The sequence below is a fragment of the Panicum hallii genome, chromosome 1 (assembly GCF_002211085.1).
Source record: "Panicum hallii strain FIL2 chromosome 1, PHallii_v3.1, whole genome shotgun sequence".
Classification (NCBI taxonomy): Eukaryota; Viridiplantae; Streptophyta; class Magnoliopsida; order Poales; family Poaceae; genus Panicum; species Panicum hallii.
In genome coordinates this window covers 55179367-55194156 of record NC_038042.1, presented here as the reverse complement: position 1 = coordinate 55194156, position 14790 = coordinate 55179367, and the positions used below count along the sequence as shown (strand labels likewise).

The following is a 14790-nucleotide window of genomic DNA, read 5'->3' as shown; positions in this document are numbered from 1 at the left end:
TGGAAAGGCGATTGTGTTTATAGGGATCGTTAGAAGGTCACCAACTAAATAGTAGTAGGGTCAATAGACATGATGGAAAGATGATTGTGTTCATAAAGATCGTTAGAAGGTCACCAACTAAATAGTAGTAGAGGGTCAATAGACATGACAGAAAGGTGACGCGTCGCCCGCTGTGCTGGTGGGAAGGCAAATTTTGAACGTGGTGATGGTGTCACAGTGGGAGACATAATTGGCTTGCCGGAGGTGGTTCATACGTGAGGAGGGTGGTTTGGTGGCCTAGAGTGGCGCCGGCGGCTGTTGAGACAATGGGTGGCAAGATGTGCGAGGAGAGAAATACGAGGATAGTCGAGTTGAGGTAGAGGATACGACGTCGGTGTTTCTTTTTTTTCATGTTATTAAGGCGATGCAGAGGACATATCATCAATATTTTTAGGGTAATATTCGACCACAGTCCATATCAACGGAAATTGGACTGCACAGTGATCGTATCCTAAACTTTTTGAAATTGTAGGGTGTATTCTAGCTTGACCTTAGAAAGAAGTCTTTTAAAAAAAAGGAAAATTTTGCAAAAATCATATGCAACTCAAGTGGGGTCGTTGTATACTCTTGCTTGCACTCTAGCCTCATATTGTTACAATGGCAAAATTACTGTAACTTGCATCAATAAAGCGATTGAATAACGAATCGATGGTTCTAAAACAAACAAGGATGATGCACCACGACGAAGTGTGCCTGTCACTTTACTTTTGCTTAAAAAGGTGTACTAGCGTGTATACAAAATTACAAACACACACGCACATTCTCGTTTTTCACGCACATTCTTTGTTTAACACTATACATTCATGTTCTCCTAGATATGCAAACGTAACAGGTGAATTCAACATCTGCCAATCCAATTGCCAAAAACGCTTCGCTGGCGCTGGAAACACCGTGCGCTGTCGGCCCCTCACTCAGTAGTCCTCGGACGGGAACGGCGCCGGCGCGGGGCTAGACGCGCCGACGCTCGGCGGAGCCGAAGCGCCGCCCCCGTGCCCGGCGCTCGCCATCATGCCGGCCCAGAGGCGGTCGGCGATCACCTTGTTGGCGGCGTCGGAGGTGTGGTACGCGTCCCAGAACACGAAGGCGCTGCGGTCGCGGCAGGGCCTCGTGTTGGGCAGGCACAGCCCCCCGACCTCCGTGTCCACGTTGCAGCAGGACGTGTGCGCCGTCGTGAACCCTGCGACGACGACGACGACGAAAGGTATGCGCCGCGTGAGAGAGAGTAAAAGAGACCATCGACAGGGAGAGCGAGCTAGGACACGTTACCGTGCTTGTCGGGGTGTTCGATGAGCTCCATGACGACGGAGTAGCAGTCGGCGAGGGCCATCTGCGCGCCGGGCAGCTTGGCATTCATGCCGTCGAGCAGCTTCTTGGCGGCGGCGTTGAACTGCACGGCGTAGGCGTTGACCTTGCCCAGGCACTTGCCGTCCGTGGAACGGACGCGCTGCGACGGGATGCAGCCCAGCGGGGCCAGCCCGTTGAACACGACCTTCCGCGCGCCGAGCCCGTACAGCCGCTGCAGGAGCGAGCAAAATGGATTGATCAGATGAGCTCTGCAGACTGCAGGGGCAGTGCTGCTGATCCGATGATCTTGCTTGCCTTGAGCTGCCGGTCCAGGGTGGTGATGAGGAGGCGGATGAACTGGTCGTGCGTGTACGTGGTGCCGTCCGCCATGAAAGGCTGCAGGAAGTTGTTGATGTAGTCGTTGCTCCCTTCACCAGCACACGTTACGTCAGTGCCCCGTGCTGCTCGGATGGACTAGCTAGCCGACGGTAAGCTAAGATGAAGAAGCTGTGGCACTCACCAAGCCCAATCTGGAACAGCGCCGCATTGACCGCGGCCTCGGCGGCCTCCTTGCCGATCTTGGCGATCATGGCCTTCTTGACGGTCTCGAAGCACGTTATCTGCTCGTCGAAGGAGAGGTACTGGACCTGCAGATGAGTCAATCGCATCTCGTCGCGTTTATTACAGGGGAGCCAGGCTAGGAGCACATCATGGGTGGAGAATCAGAGAGGCACAGCGACGTGTCTTACGAAGTAGACGCCCGTCTCGTTCAGGATGCCGGCGCCGCCGGAGGCGAAGTTGACGCCGCCGAGCACGTCCTTGCCGGCCAGCGACAGGGAGAGGAACGGCGGCGGCGATGGCACGCCGAACTTGTCAGCTGCGCATATCGATCGCGTGCGGAAATTAAATTAGCATCACTACCAGTTCGCGTAAAGTTTCAGCCTTTCATCTATCAGGCGGTGATGACGGACGCGCTTACCCATGTAGTCTCCGATGGTTTTGCCGTTGGTGAACCTCCCGGTGGCCTCGCGGCCGGGGTAGTCGATGCCGTACCAGGGGTAGTTGGACTTGGCCAGGGACATGGGGAAGTAGTTGTTGTTCCCCACGTCGGACATCGAGTCGCCGAACACGTAGGTCACCGGACCCTTGTTGGTGGTCGTCGTCGAGCGAGGAGAAGGTATGGTGAAGTTTCTCGTGTCTGCAGTAGCCGGATCGGCCGCCGCCGCCGCCACGACGGCTGAACAATGCGCGAGAATGGCAATGGCGAAGACGACGGCAAGAGCTGCCATTGCTGCTCTGATCTCCGAAGAGTGCGCTCGTGTTGTGCTGTGCTGTTCAGATGTTGGCTGCTGATGGCTTGTGTTGCATGATGGGGGTGCACGAGGCGTCGATTTTATAGCGCGGCGTGGTTGCATCGGGTCGTGCCGATCTTTTGCAAGTTTGGGTTAATTCAGATTAACGGTTTAAGTTTCCGGCTTGAGTGTAGTGATGATCAGTTGTTACAGCGATTCGTGCACGAAATTCCGAAACGGAGGGACGAATGGGCAGCCGGGATGCATGTGAGCAAGCGTGGTAGCTGAGGTGGTTGAAGAACTTGGGGGCCTTCTTGTTTGAACAGCTTTGATTTATTTTTTTTTAAATCGATGGGACAGCTTTGATTGTTTAACTTGCAATGGAAACGGCATCAGTGCGTCGGCGCTTGGGGTTTGGGAATCCGCAATAGAAGAAGCTAGCACAAACGCTGCAGTGGAGCAGAATTCGCGGGCGAGCTTCAGCAGCGTGCTAGGCGTTTTGTACACCCGGTCGCTAACGTGATCAGTTCCGATAAGATGAGATCTACGATCACAGCCCAACCCACAAAACCAGAGTCCCGACCTAGACTACGGAACAGTCAGCCTGACCATCACCGGCCCAGAACCCATTTCCCAACCAGCATCGGTTGTTGCCCCACCTCCACGTCCAGAATAGGAACACAGAGCCAGAAGAAGCTCCCTCCCTCCCTCCACTGGCCGCGGCCATGCGGCCCTCCACATCCGCCTTGGCCCTGCTCCATACTCCGACCTGCTCCTCCCGTCTTCCCCTGCTCCACAGCTTCATCGGTCTCCGGTGGTCGGCCCCCCGCTTCCAGGTACCACCCCACTCCTATGTTTTCAGGGGCATCACATCTCCAACTCCAACTCTTGTGATTCCGTGCCAGTTGCTCAGTTGCAGTGGCTGTTTACCGCAGGTTAGCGAGTGGATGCGGTCGTAGGGGTTGTCAACGGCACACCTGGGTGCAGCTTGAGACTCAGGTAAGTCTGCTTCCTGTTGGCGCTCTAGGTTGTATTTACTCGATAATCACGATACTATGTGGAACTGCAACTACCACAAACAAATAGAGTGGGTTACGAGAATTAGAACCGGAAAAGATGGTTAAGTAGTGCGCAAAATCAAGAGCTGTTCTGTAAATACCTCTGCTGATGATAGAAATAGTAGCGACTAGTGGGCGAGCGAACTATTTGTGGCTTAGCGCTATGTAAATCTGTAGGACTTCAATAGATTGAGGAATGAGCTATCCTAATTACCACGGGCATCATATCACTTGTGGCATTCTTGTTTGAACAGCTTTGATTTATTTTAAAAAAAATGATAGCACAGCTTTGATAACTTGGCAATGGAAATGGCATTAGTGCCCCGGTGTTTGGGGTTTGGGAATATGCAAGACTGCAATTGAAGAATCTAGCACAAGCGCTACAATGGAACAGAATTCGCAGGCGAGCTTCAGCAGGACATTTTGTACGCGTGGTCACTAACCTAATCAGTTCCGATAAGATAAAATCCACGATCACAGCCTAGCCCACAAAAACCAGAGTACCGGCTCAGACTACGGAACAATTTTGGCTCTAGCTAGTCAGCCTGATCATCGTCGGCCTAGAACGGAACAGCGAAAACCCTATTTCTCAACAAGAATCGTCGTCCCCGAACTCCAGCCTCAAGGATAGAGATAGAGACACGGAGCAGCCATGCGAGAAGCTCTGGCCATGCGGCCCTCCAAGTCCGCCTCGGCCCTGCTCCTCCCGTCGCCCTCGCTCCGCAGCTTCATCAGCCTCCGGTGGTCGGCCTCCCGCTTCCAGATACCCCCAACTCCCGAGTTTCCAAGGGTATCACATCTCCAACTCTTGTGATTTTGTGCCAGTTGCTCAGCTGTGGTGGCTATTTGCCGCAGGTTAGGGAACGAGCGGGTGCGGTTGTAGGGGTTGTCAATGGCACGACTAGATAGTGACGGAACTAGATTTTAAGAATTGTGTGTACATGATCTCTAAAATTATTTTTTATACTTAACCATATTCTAAATAAAGGTCATTACTTTAAATAAAAATTATTACGGCTAGTTTAAAATATATATTATTTTACAAGTTAAAAATAATTACTTAAATATTTATTTCATTCCTCTTTAAACAATAGTTTCTTAAGATCAAATAACAAAGATTTCACGTCTTGTGTATGGTCGTCTAAATAGCTTCTCAAGATCTAATAAAGATTTCACGTATATTGTGTATGGTCGTCTAGTACTTTATTTATAACTTATATTATGTTATATAGCTGACATATAAAATATCTATCAATGTGATATTTTGCTCTATGATATGATTTGAAGTGTTGCATGGCATATTTTTTTAGGTAGAATAAGATTTTTTAGCCAGAACAAATTGTTATAATCCTAGCAAATATGTCTGTACGTTTGCTACGGGTGATACTGTGAAGCATTTATTAACTGATTTAAATATCATCACGATATAATTAAATTTCACATGACAACATCTCGTTCAAAATCCTTTGAAATAAAGTTTTGACCTCTAACACTTCTTAATACTTTCATACACGCCACCTATCTCCTTTCTCAAAAAATCTCCCTGCCATCCTTCACGATGTTGGCTATCGCGACCTTAACTTTTGCAATGATGAGGGTGCCCACCATATCAGCATGCGTGCTCGTCGCGACACTATGGTATGACCTGCCGATTTACATCTACTGATCTGCTGAGCATTCACGATTCACCCATATCACTAAATAGGGTTATCAGAAAAGCTCAAGACTCACGAATTATTTATATTTTACTGGCTAAAAACTCAATTCAAGCTAATCTATACTTTTAAATCAAGCCAAGCTTGAACCTAACCTGGAGCTTGCGAGCTCCAACAATCCGAGATTGAGGTATTCGATGAAGCTAGAGTATTTTAATTTTGCGTGGCATGTGCATGCACCCTGCTACCTCTATTAATTAAATTTCTCCATCAAAAGTTAAAATAATATAGCTGGAGGCTAGAACCTTTCATTAGCTAGCGAGTTATTGTGTTGCACAAGCCAAAATAGGTACAAAATAATACTCACTCTATTCTTTTTTAATAGTTCTATTTTATCTTGGTACAATGATCAAGAAGAAGAACCTTACTTATCATCTCATTAGTCATGACTCTTTATTTTTGATGTTATCATATACATATACTAATCTTTTTTCAAGAAGAGCCATTCATACTATTCATAAGAAGTCAACTCAAATAGGACTATCAAAGAAGAATAATTTAAAATAGGACTATTAAAAGAAATAGAATAAAGCAAAATGTCCATATATACTTTTCTTTCCATTTATTTATCAAAATTAAATATTTCTTTTAGACCAATCTCAATGCATATTTTTATTGTATTACTCTCTCTGTTTTTATTTACATATCCTAAGTCAAATTTGACTAACTTTGATCAAATTTATAGAAAAAATAATAATATTTACACCACTAAATTTGTTTTATTGAATCCACAATAAAATATATGTTGATAGTGCATATGTTGGGTAGTATAGTTGTTGCTATATAATTCTATAGATTTGGTCAAAATTACCTAAATTTAACTTAGGACAAATCTAATATGATATGTGAATAAAAATGGAGGAAGTATTAGAAAGATTGTGAACTTGGTAACTGAATTGGATGAATATTAGAGGATGAAACTCGTCTCACATCCAATAAAACTCTCTTTTCTATCTCCTTGTAATGATTTTACCATTTTTGCAAATCTGCTGATGTGTTATAATATTTAATATTTATAAAATTTCACCTGAGACTAGCTTTATACGTGTGTTTGCTTATCTATCATCAATACTGTTTCTTTAAAGTCATTATGTCGTGATCTCCATAAAAATTAGACATCTCGCGCTCGGATCGACCTCGGCTCGGGATCCTCCAGCTTTTAGGTGCCAGGCAGCGAGCGAAGCGACAGCGACGCAAGCTGTCTGCGTATGCATGTTTGTCGTGGAGATAAGAGCCTACACTGGCTGGTTAGAGTCCCTATACCTATATATCAATTGCATACGTGAGGATCTCAACCACATCCTCCTATGCGTATCAGAACTCTCGTCGACTAATATACGGTTATCAACGCATACCCATGTGATGTGCTCACGTATCAATCATTTTCTTTCTATAAACTTTTCCTTTTATGTTATGTGATATCTAGTATTTTCTTTTCTTTTATTTTTTCAGTCTTTTTTACCTTCTGTATGTTGTTTACGGAGATGTTATGTTCATAAATATTTTGTAGAAATTATGAAAAAAGTTATCTCGAGAAGTTGTATATTTTCTACAAGCTCTACAGTAAACTTATCATCAAAGTTGTGTGAAAGATTTTCCAGACAATATTTTTATGGAAGTTATGCTCAAAATTGTCCTTTAGTAAGCAAATTGAAAAAAAGGTTATACATAAAATTTGTACGCGTCGTGAAAATTGTGTTAAAACAAATTATCCTATAGGAAGTTGATTGGAAAAAGTTTATGCATAAAATTGTAACAGTAAAAGATGTGCTAAAAAATTGTAATAGTAATAGTTACAGCAGTCATTACCTTGAATGAAGAAATTATACTTATAACTTTCTAAAAATAGTAAATTTCGGAGAAGGAAACTTTCGGATAATCTATGCTGTCCGAAATCGAGCGCGCGTGACCCTCCTGGCGAGCGCTCGCCGATTAGCACTTAGCAGGGCCCGTGGCCGGCTCGCTCGAGGTTGGCTCATTGATAGCCCTCCCGCTCAAGGGCTCAGCCGCTCAGGGCCTCAGGTTCATCTCCTCCGTTTCTTAAACCTTTCCCTTCTCTCGGACTCTCTCCTCCCTTGCTCTTCCTTCCCTGGCGGCGACGACTGGGCGAGCGGCGGCGCCATTTGTCCTGTCTTCGCCCAGCCCTTTGCCGGCGACGAGCGCATCCTCCAGGTATGCCCGCCCCTTCTCTTTCCTGCTGCTGTGCGAGACGGAGCACCCCAAACCCTAACCAAATTATTTGTATTCGGATGTGAATCCAGTTACAATATATTACCTACTGACTTCGATTCGTTTGCAAGAATTATCGGGTGTACATGTGTACACCCATGTCCTATGCTGGGTCCGCCCCTGCGACTGGATGTAGCTTGAGACTCGGGTAAGTCTTCTTCCTGCTGGCGCTCTGTGTTATATTTACTCGATAATCATGGTACTGTGTGGGGAATTAGAACCGGAAAAGATGGTTAAGTAGTGCGCAAATCAAGAGCTGTTCTGTAAATACCTCTGTTGATGTAAGAAATAGTAGCTACTAGTGGGCGAGCAAACTGTTTGTGGCTTAGTGCTAATGCGCTATGTAAATCTGTAGGCCTTCAGTAGATTGAGGAATGAGCTGTCCTAATTACTCCGGGCATTTCACTGAGTAATCTGTACTGGGTACCCAATGGTTGGGTGAAATTTGTGAAGATATTTGTGATTTCTTGATTACACAGTACAGTTTTGATATGGACAAGATTAAGTCATCTTGAGTTCTGTGTTTCTTTACTAAGGTTGGCTGAATGCCTTCTAGGTACAAGGCATCGCAGTTTATCCATGTCTTAGCAGACATGTTCTGATTTGCTAATGAATTTACTTACAACTTGTATTGACCAACCTTTTTTTGGGCAGAGTACCTGCTTTAACTGTCTGCCGGTCTCATCAAAGGGCTGCTATCATTAGAAATGAGCATGCTCAGAATGCTGACTTGCCCCGAAAATACTCGAAAAGGGAGAAGAAACCATTTCCTATACCAGTGCTGGAGTTAAGACGCCGAGCAAAGGAAAGGATGAAGGCAGCACAAGGGAAACCGAAACAACCACTGCCTCCACCAAAAAATGGAATGCTAGTGCGTAGACTGATACCAGTTGCCTACAAAGTGTACAATGCAAGAATTTTGCTGATCAACAACTTGAGGAAGCTTATGAAAGTAGTACCTGTAAAAGGCTGCAAGTAATTCCCGTTACCCATCATTTAAGATGATTATTTGTTACATGTCATGTTTATGGGTACCATAGAAGGATCTAAACCAAGATAACACAATATGATGCCTATAAAGCAACAAACTGTGTGCCAACATAACCCCTTTTAATGGCAAAGAATATAAAAAGGTATTCTTTGGCAATTTTTGCTTACATGTTATATGTTAGGTGCTCAGTTGATCAAGTGTGCTAATTATTATTTTCAGTTTTCTATAATGCATAACATACTTAAGCATATGATCATGTCAGATTATGCAATACGAACTTCATAGCATCTGGAAAGACACATCAGTTATTTGCAATAATACTGTTTTTTTTTTTACTTGGGCTAGAGTCTGTCATAAAACACTTGTGCCTCATCGAGGGCACACTCTTCCATTGGTCCAGGTGTTGCTGGTTTGATGAAAGTCAGTCTGTTTGTCTTGGAACAGTGCGCTAAGTCAGGCCAGAGAACTAGAATTTCTGTTTACTTCCCATCGAAACCATTACACTGTAGAAAGTAAAGCTCATGGTCATACTAAATGAACTTTCTAGATGCTCATATGTGCTTGATCAGTTTACTATGCCCTAATTAGCACATTCACATGTGACTTTTTCTGATGCAGATATTGCAGTGAGATACATGTTGGATCTGTTGGACATCCTTTCCGAACATGCCGAGGAATGATGGCAGCTCAACGTAGAGGAGAACATGACTGGGGAAGTACTTTAGTGGAAGCTGTGTTCTTACCGGTTGAAGCCTACCATCTAGAGGACCGCCTAGGGAAGCGTATCCCTCATGAACAGAGGTTTGCTGTACCCCGCATTCCCGCTCTTGTGGAACTTTGCATCCAAGCTGGAGTTGACCTCCCTGAGTATCCCACAAAACGTCGAAGAAAGCCAATCATTAAAATAGGAAGAAACGAGTTTGTCGATGCAGATGAAGATGACCTACCAGATGCAGAGCCTGACAGATTTGAGCAGACACTTCTTGAAGAACTACATTTTGATGAGGTTATCGCTCCATCTACCCCGGAGGAGACAGCAGCTCTTGCCGAGGAAACAATCGAAGCATGGGAGACCGTCAGGGATGGTGCCTTGAAGCTTATGAAGGGCTATGCTGTGAGGGTTTGCGGATACTGCCCTGAGGTGCATGTCGGCCCAACTGGCCACAAAGCACGGAACTGTGGAGCCTTCAAGCATCAGCAGAGGAATGGACAGCATGGGTGGCAAGCAGCAGTGCTTGATGACCTAATACCTCCTAGATATGTCTGGCACATGCCAGAATCTGGGGAGGAACTGCAGAGGGAGCTGAAGACCTTCTATGGGCAGGCACCAGCTGTTGTTGAGATGTGCATTCAGGGTGGCGCCAAAGTGCCAGAGAAGTACAAATGCACAATGAGACTAGATATAGGAATTCCTTCTAGTTTGAAGGAGGCTGAAATGGTCATCTGATCCTGGAGCAGTTTTAAGTTGTCTCCTAATGACATTCTTTGTTGTGTCCGGGGACAAAAAAAATATCACGCTCCGTCCTGGACTTGGCTTACCATAGATTCATTTTACTAGTGAATGTATATATATCAGGACTGAGGTTAGAAAAATCAGCATATTTCCTTTGTTTGAGATCCTCGTTGTTGTTTCCATTTTTTTTTGGTACAAATGCAAAATGGTCTGCTGAACTTACTTTTTTTGCCAGTAGTCAACCATTAGGAATGGATCAAAGAACCCTGGATGAACAAAGGCAGTAGTTGCTGCCTCGTAGAGCAAGAGAAGGTCAGTTCCAGCTGATGTAATACTTTGTGAAGGAGAACATCATTTTAATATACTCCAAATTTGTTCCCTGTGCAACTTGTATTCATATCTGGCCATCTAGAGAGGAATCAGAAATTTCTCGTACGCTACCACCATGCACAATTACACAACCACTAGCAGTATATCACAGATTCAGCTGAAACAGATGACATCAACAAATCGAAATTTTATCAGAACCATAAGGAGTTTCCATTTGCCTTCGAAGAAACAATGCAATTTACAAGTTAAAAGCCTCGTTCTAGCTGACTGAACAGCTGAATTTGGTGTGGGCTGCCCCCAAGAGCTGCGCATTCATGAACCATTTGTCTAGTGGTGTTGACCGTCAATGAGGTGAGGGCTCCACCGCCGTCCTGAAGAGCAGGATGTAGACCTTATCGACGGAAAAATACAAGAATCCACCCCGGGCGTGCGTGACATACGAACCGAAACTCGTCCCCACGATGCAGTGCCAAGCTGGCCCGTATGCAGTATCAAACTCCTGTCAGCAAAGGATGAGACCTTATCAGTATGCACAGGATTGCAATCCGAAACAGGACAGACAAAATGAGGAAATTGCGGACAAATAGTCGGAGTATTTGAAAGTATGATGAAGTATGGGGATGGAATGAGGCATGTTTGGTCGCTTGGAGATATTCAATAAATATTTGTAGACTGGACTGACATGAGCAAGAACCATGTTGGGCATGGAAACGTGAGATTAAAATTAATCAATTTAATATGCGAATTCAAGGTCCAATAGTCTTTTTTTAAGTGCAAGCCCAATGGTCTGCTGAAAGGTTTGCTGCGTTATTAGTCAAACTTGGATACCTTTTTGTGAAATGACAACCACCTGAAGGTATGATGACACGGCCTTCTGATTATGCAGTGTATTAATTGCTCGTATTGGTGGTTAGCTACCATAGATTGCCCAAGGATGGCTTAGCACAATTGCGAAGCATAGTTCATTCAACGCGACCCCATCGCCTGGTTGTTCAGAAACTGATACTTCAACTGCCAATGATGGGATCAGCAAATCAAGTGAAGGATTATTTTGGATTTGGACGCATGGAGACAGTTCAAGGGCAGGCAATCTGAAGATCACAATTCATCGAGGCAACAACGAAAAAATAAATAAAAGGTGATCATAAAGCAGAGCTCTATGCCTCTATCAGCATGGACATGGATGCACTTGGCGCAGTCGTCGTCATGATAAGGCTAAGGCCCCGACCAGGGACAAATACATCATAAACCAGTCATGGCTGCATTGCCATGGCAATGCGCTGATGCACGTGGACGATACAAGTGGAATGTAGAATCAGACTAAAGCAGCAATACCACTCCAGGAATCAAAGTTACTCGACGGGAAGTGGTTCTAGTTCGGAATCGAGCAATTGATGCATCGTTGTCCTCACGCAAGTCCGATGAACAATCACAGATACTCTAATCTCCGAGTAAAAAAAATTTGAACTGTCCACTGCCAATTTGCAGAAACAATGGTCAATGTGTGTGCAGGCTCGGAGTGGTCCGTACCTTCTTGAGCGCGAGCGCGAGGCGCTTGGGCTCGAGCCGCCGCGGGTAGTGCGGCATCGCGGCGAGCTCGTCGCGGGCGCAGCGGAACGCGCGCCGCTGCAGAGCGGGCGGCATGTCGGCGGCCACCACCCTCACCACGGCCTTCCTCTCCTCCTCGGCACCGCCCGCGCCCGCGCCCGCCGCCTGCTTCCCCGAGGGGACCCCCGCCGCCCCCTCGGCGCCGCCCTCCGCGAACCGGCGCTCGACGCCCAGCAGCGACCTGACGGCCCCGCCCCGGCGCCCCGCCGCTTCGCCGGAGCCCTGCTGTTCCCTCATGCCGCCGGATTCCTGTGTCAGCAGCTCAGCGGGCGCGGGGGCCGAAATGTTTGACCTGGATGGGAAAGCAGCAGGACTGGGCACTCGGCAGCAGCGAGTGCGTCGCAGCGGCTCGGGCGGCTTTTGATTTTTGTTTTGTGGGGAGGAGACGGACGAGCGGGACGCGAGGAGAGGGAAGGGGAGAGAAGGACGTTGGGGGTCGTTAAAGCGGGGCGTGTACTTTTGGGTTTTTTTCCCTCCGCCCGGGAAGCCCGCCGGTGGGATCACCGACGCGCTGGGGCGGGGCTCGCGGCACGGCACGAGCACGAGCGGGTGGAGCAAGCCGCGCGAGCTTTCCGGTGGCGGTGGTTTTCACCGCTCCGAACTCTGATGGGCGCGAGTTGGAGGCCGCGACCGTTCTGGCTGCGGTCTGCGGCGGTGCCCCGCTGCCCCGCATGGCGCATTGGCGCCCCAGCAGCTGCTCCGTGTCAGTGTACCGCGCGGTGACTACTGTACTGGTGGCAGTACTGGTGTTGGTGTTACGACAGGACCGTTGGAGTGGACGCTTACAAGTATCAACGCATATTTCTAGTTTCGATTTTGTTACAAAGCTGGACCGATGGCGGCACGACGCGAATGCAGACGGCACGTACGCCTTCGTAAAGTACATAAGGATTTGACTCCAAATGCGAGTAATGCAACAAATCATGGCGCTTAACAGGCCTCAGAATAGTCCAGTGTCATTAGATCTTCAGAATAGCCCGTAACAGGCCTCAGAATAGCGTACCGAAATATTCAGATAAGTCGAGAATGGAGCAACCGGTGGGAGCACGAACAAGGCTGATCCCACCCCCAAACAGAAACCATTCTGCCAAAAAAAAAAATGCAGTGCAAATGACCCGTAGCAAAATTACCAAACAGCTAGTAGCTCCTACATCTAGAACGCCACAGGAGAAAAAGACGGCACATATCTGGACGCTACATATGAGCTGGTAGTTCGGTGACTGGTGTTCGCAGCTTCCCTCTTCGGTCGAACTTGAGGCCAAACATGGTCACACGAACCATGCGACCCTCGCGGCCGTCCGCATCCTCATCCTCGCAGGGCACGCTCTCCACGAGACAAAACTTGCTGTCGCCCATGTACGCGAGCGTGGCCCCCGAGCCGGCCGCGCTCTCGCACCCCGCGCCAGGAAACAGTTTCTCCTCCGTCCTGTCCGGCTCCGGCGGCCGTGCTGCGGGACGGGACCTGGCAGGCGCGGACGTACCCCGGCTCCTCGTCGAGCCCGAACCACGCGCCCAGCTCGCGGTCGAAGTGGCCCTGCCCCCGGAACGGCAGCGCCCACGCGCCGCGCCACGTCCAATCGCCGCGCTCGGCGTCGAAGGAGTAGGTGTCGTAGTCAGCGGCGTCGCGCGTGGACACGAATATGGTGTGGCCGTCCGGGTGCGCCGCGTGGGAGACGACGGCCCGCCCCGGGGCGAACGGCGGCGGTGGCGGCGCGGCCACGCTCTTCCACGACCACTCGTGCCTCCGGAGCCACGGGTCCTCCGCGTCGCTGGTGCAGAGCGCCCACGAGCACGCCTCAACTGCGACCGGCAGGCCCGTGCCGAGCGTCGTCGGCGTGTACAGCGCGCCGCCGTGTCGTAGACCAGGGTCGGAGCCTCCGTCCCTCCGCCGCTACTCACGACGACGATGTTGCTGCCGATCGCGTCTCAGAAGCAGGCGCCACGAACCGGAACGCCGCGGGCTCAGGTAGGCGCATTGGGTCCTCCCGATCGGTGCAGGCCGAGTCGTCGGAGCCGGGAACGGTGAGCATGGTGTCTGGTTCGATCTGGCGGATGGAGTAGTCCTTCTCCGAGTCATCTAGCACTAGGTACAGGTGCTTCTTGCGCGCCGGCCGCGATCTTTTGCCGTGACCTTGGCTCCGGTCGTCATGCCCCCGGCGTTCGGACATGCCTCCAACTCTCCAAGCTTCTGCCAGCCTTGACAATGCGAGGTACTTGTGTCCAAAAAATGTAACTTAGGGTGGACGAGCTCGATTTTTGACCTACCAGAAAATCGAAATCTGCTGAAGTTGTAGGGAGAGGCTGGCTAATGAGACCGAGACAAGGGGAAGAAGATTCCGAAACGGAAACGCGTAGGCGTAGCTGGCAATTCGAACCGCAGTCGGCATGGCGCATCGCAGCGAGAGAGGTCGCCGGAGAGAAAATAAACAGAGAGGAGGTAACGGGCTACATGGGCCGGCCTAACAGGAGAGTTTTGAGGGGATTGGGCCTTTTTCAGTGGATTGGGTATGGGAGGTAAAAGGAAGAAATTATTTTTAAACTTTGGCACGAATCCGTATTTTCTCTGTAAACAACGAAACCGTCCGTCTGGATGGTTCGAACTTGCGATACCGGACATATAACCTCCCTGACTGGTTTCTCTCAATAGTTTTTCCTTTCTTCTTTTATATTTATTTTGGCTAAATCTTTGAAGAATTATAGTAAATAAAAATATCATAAAATGAAAAATCCAATTTTGTTGGACACCAAATGAGTAGATCTATGCAGTGAACATATGATATGATATAGTAAA

The 14790-nt window shown here is 48.0% G+C and overlaps 3 protein-coding genes across 3 annotated transcripts; 1 reads left to right on the top strand and 2 right to left on the bottom strand.

Annotated features, from left to right (window-relative positions):
* Positions 1 to 709: 709 nt before the first annotated feature.
* Positions 710 to 2674, bottom strand: LOC112874032 (GDSL esterase/lipase At5g37690-like). The gene is made up of 6 exons (XM_025937185.1): positions 2303 to 2674; positions 2073 to 2200; positions 1844 to 1970; positions 1639 to 1751; positions 1306 to 1555; positions 710 to 1216 (listed from the first exon to the last, which is right to left on the bottom strand). The coding sequence occupies exons 1-6, from the start codon at positions 2610 to 2612 to the stop codon at positions 951 to 953; spliced, it is 1194 nt and encodes a 397-aa protein (XP_025792970.1). The 5' UTR covers positions 2613 to 2674; the 3' UTR covers positions 710 to 950.
* A 4673-nt stretch (positions 2675 to 7347) lies between these two features.
* Positions 7348 to 10281, top strand: LOC112890711 (APO protein 2, chloroplastic). The gene is made up of 4 exons (XM_025957563.1): positions 7348 to 7560; positions 7689 to 7765; positions 8272 to 8592; positions 9227 to 10281. The coding sequence occupies exons 2-4, from the start codon at positions 7704 to 7706 to the stop codon at positions 10053 to 10055; spliced, it is 1212 nt and encodes a 403-aa protein (XP_025813348.1). The 5' UTR covers positions 7348 to 7560; positions 7689 to 7703; the 3' UTR covers positions 10056 to 10281.
* A 277-nt stretch (positions 10282 to 10558) lies between these two features.
* Positions 10559 to 12351, bottom strand: LOC112890720 (dynein light chain LC6, flagellar outer arm-like). Its single transcript, XM_025957575.1, has 2 exons — positions 11922 to 12351; positions 10559 to 10890 (listed from the first exon to the last, which is right to left on the bottom strand). Exons 1-2 carry the CDS (start codon positions 12234 to 12236, stop codon positions 10735 to 10737), a joined length of 471 nt encoding a protein of 156 aa, XP_025813360.1. The 5' UTR covers positions 12237 to 12351; the 3' UTR covers positions 10559 to 10734.
* Positions 12352 to 14790: the final 2439 nt, after the last annotated feature.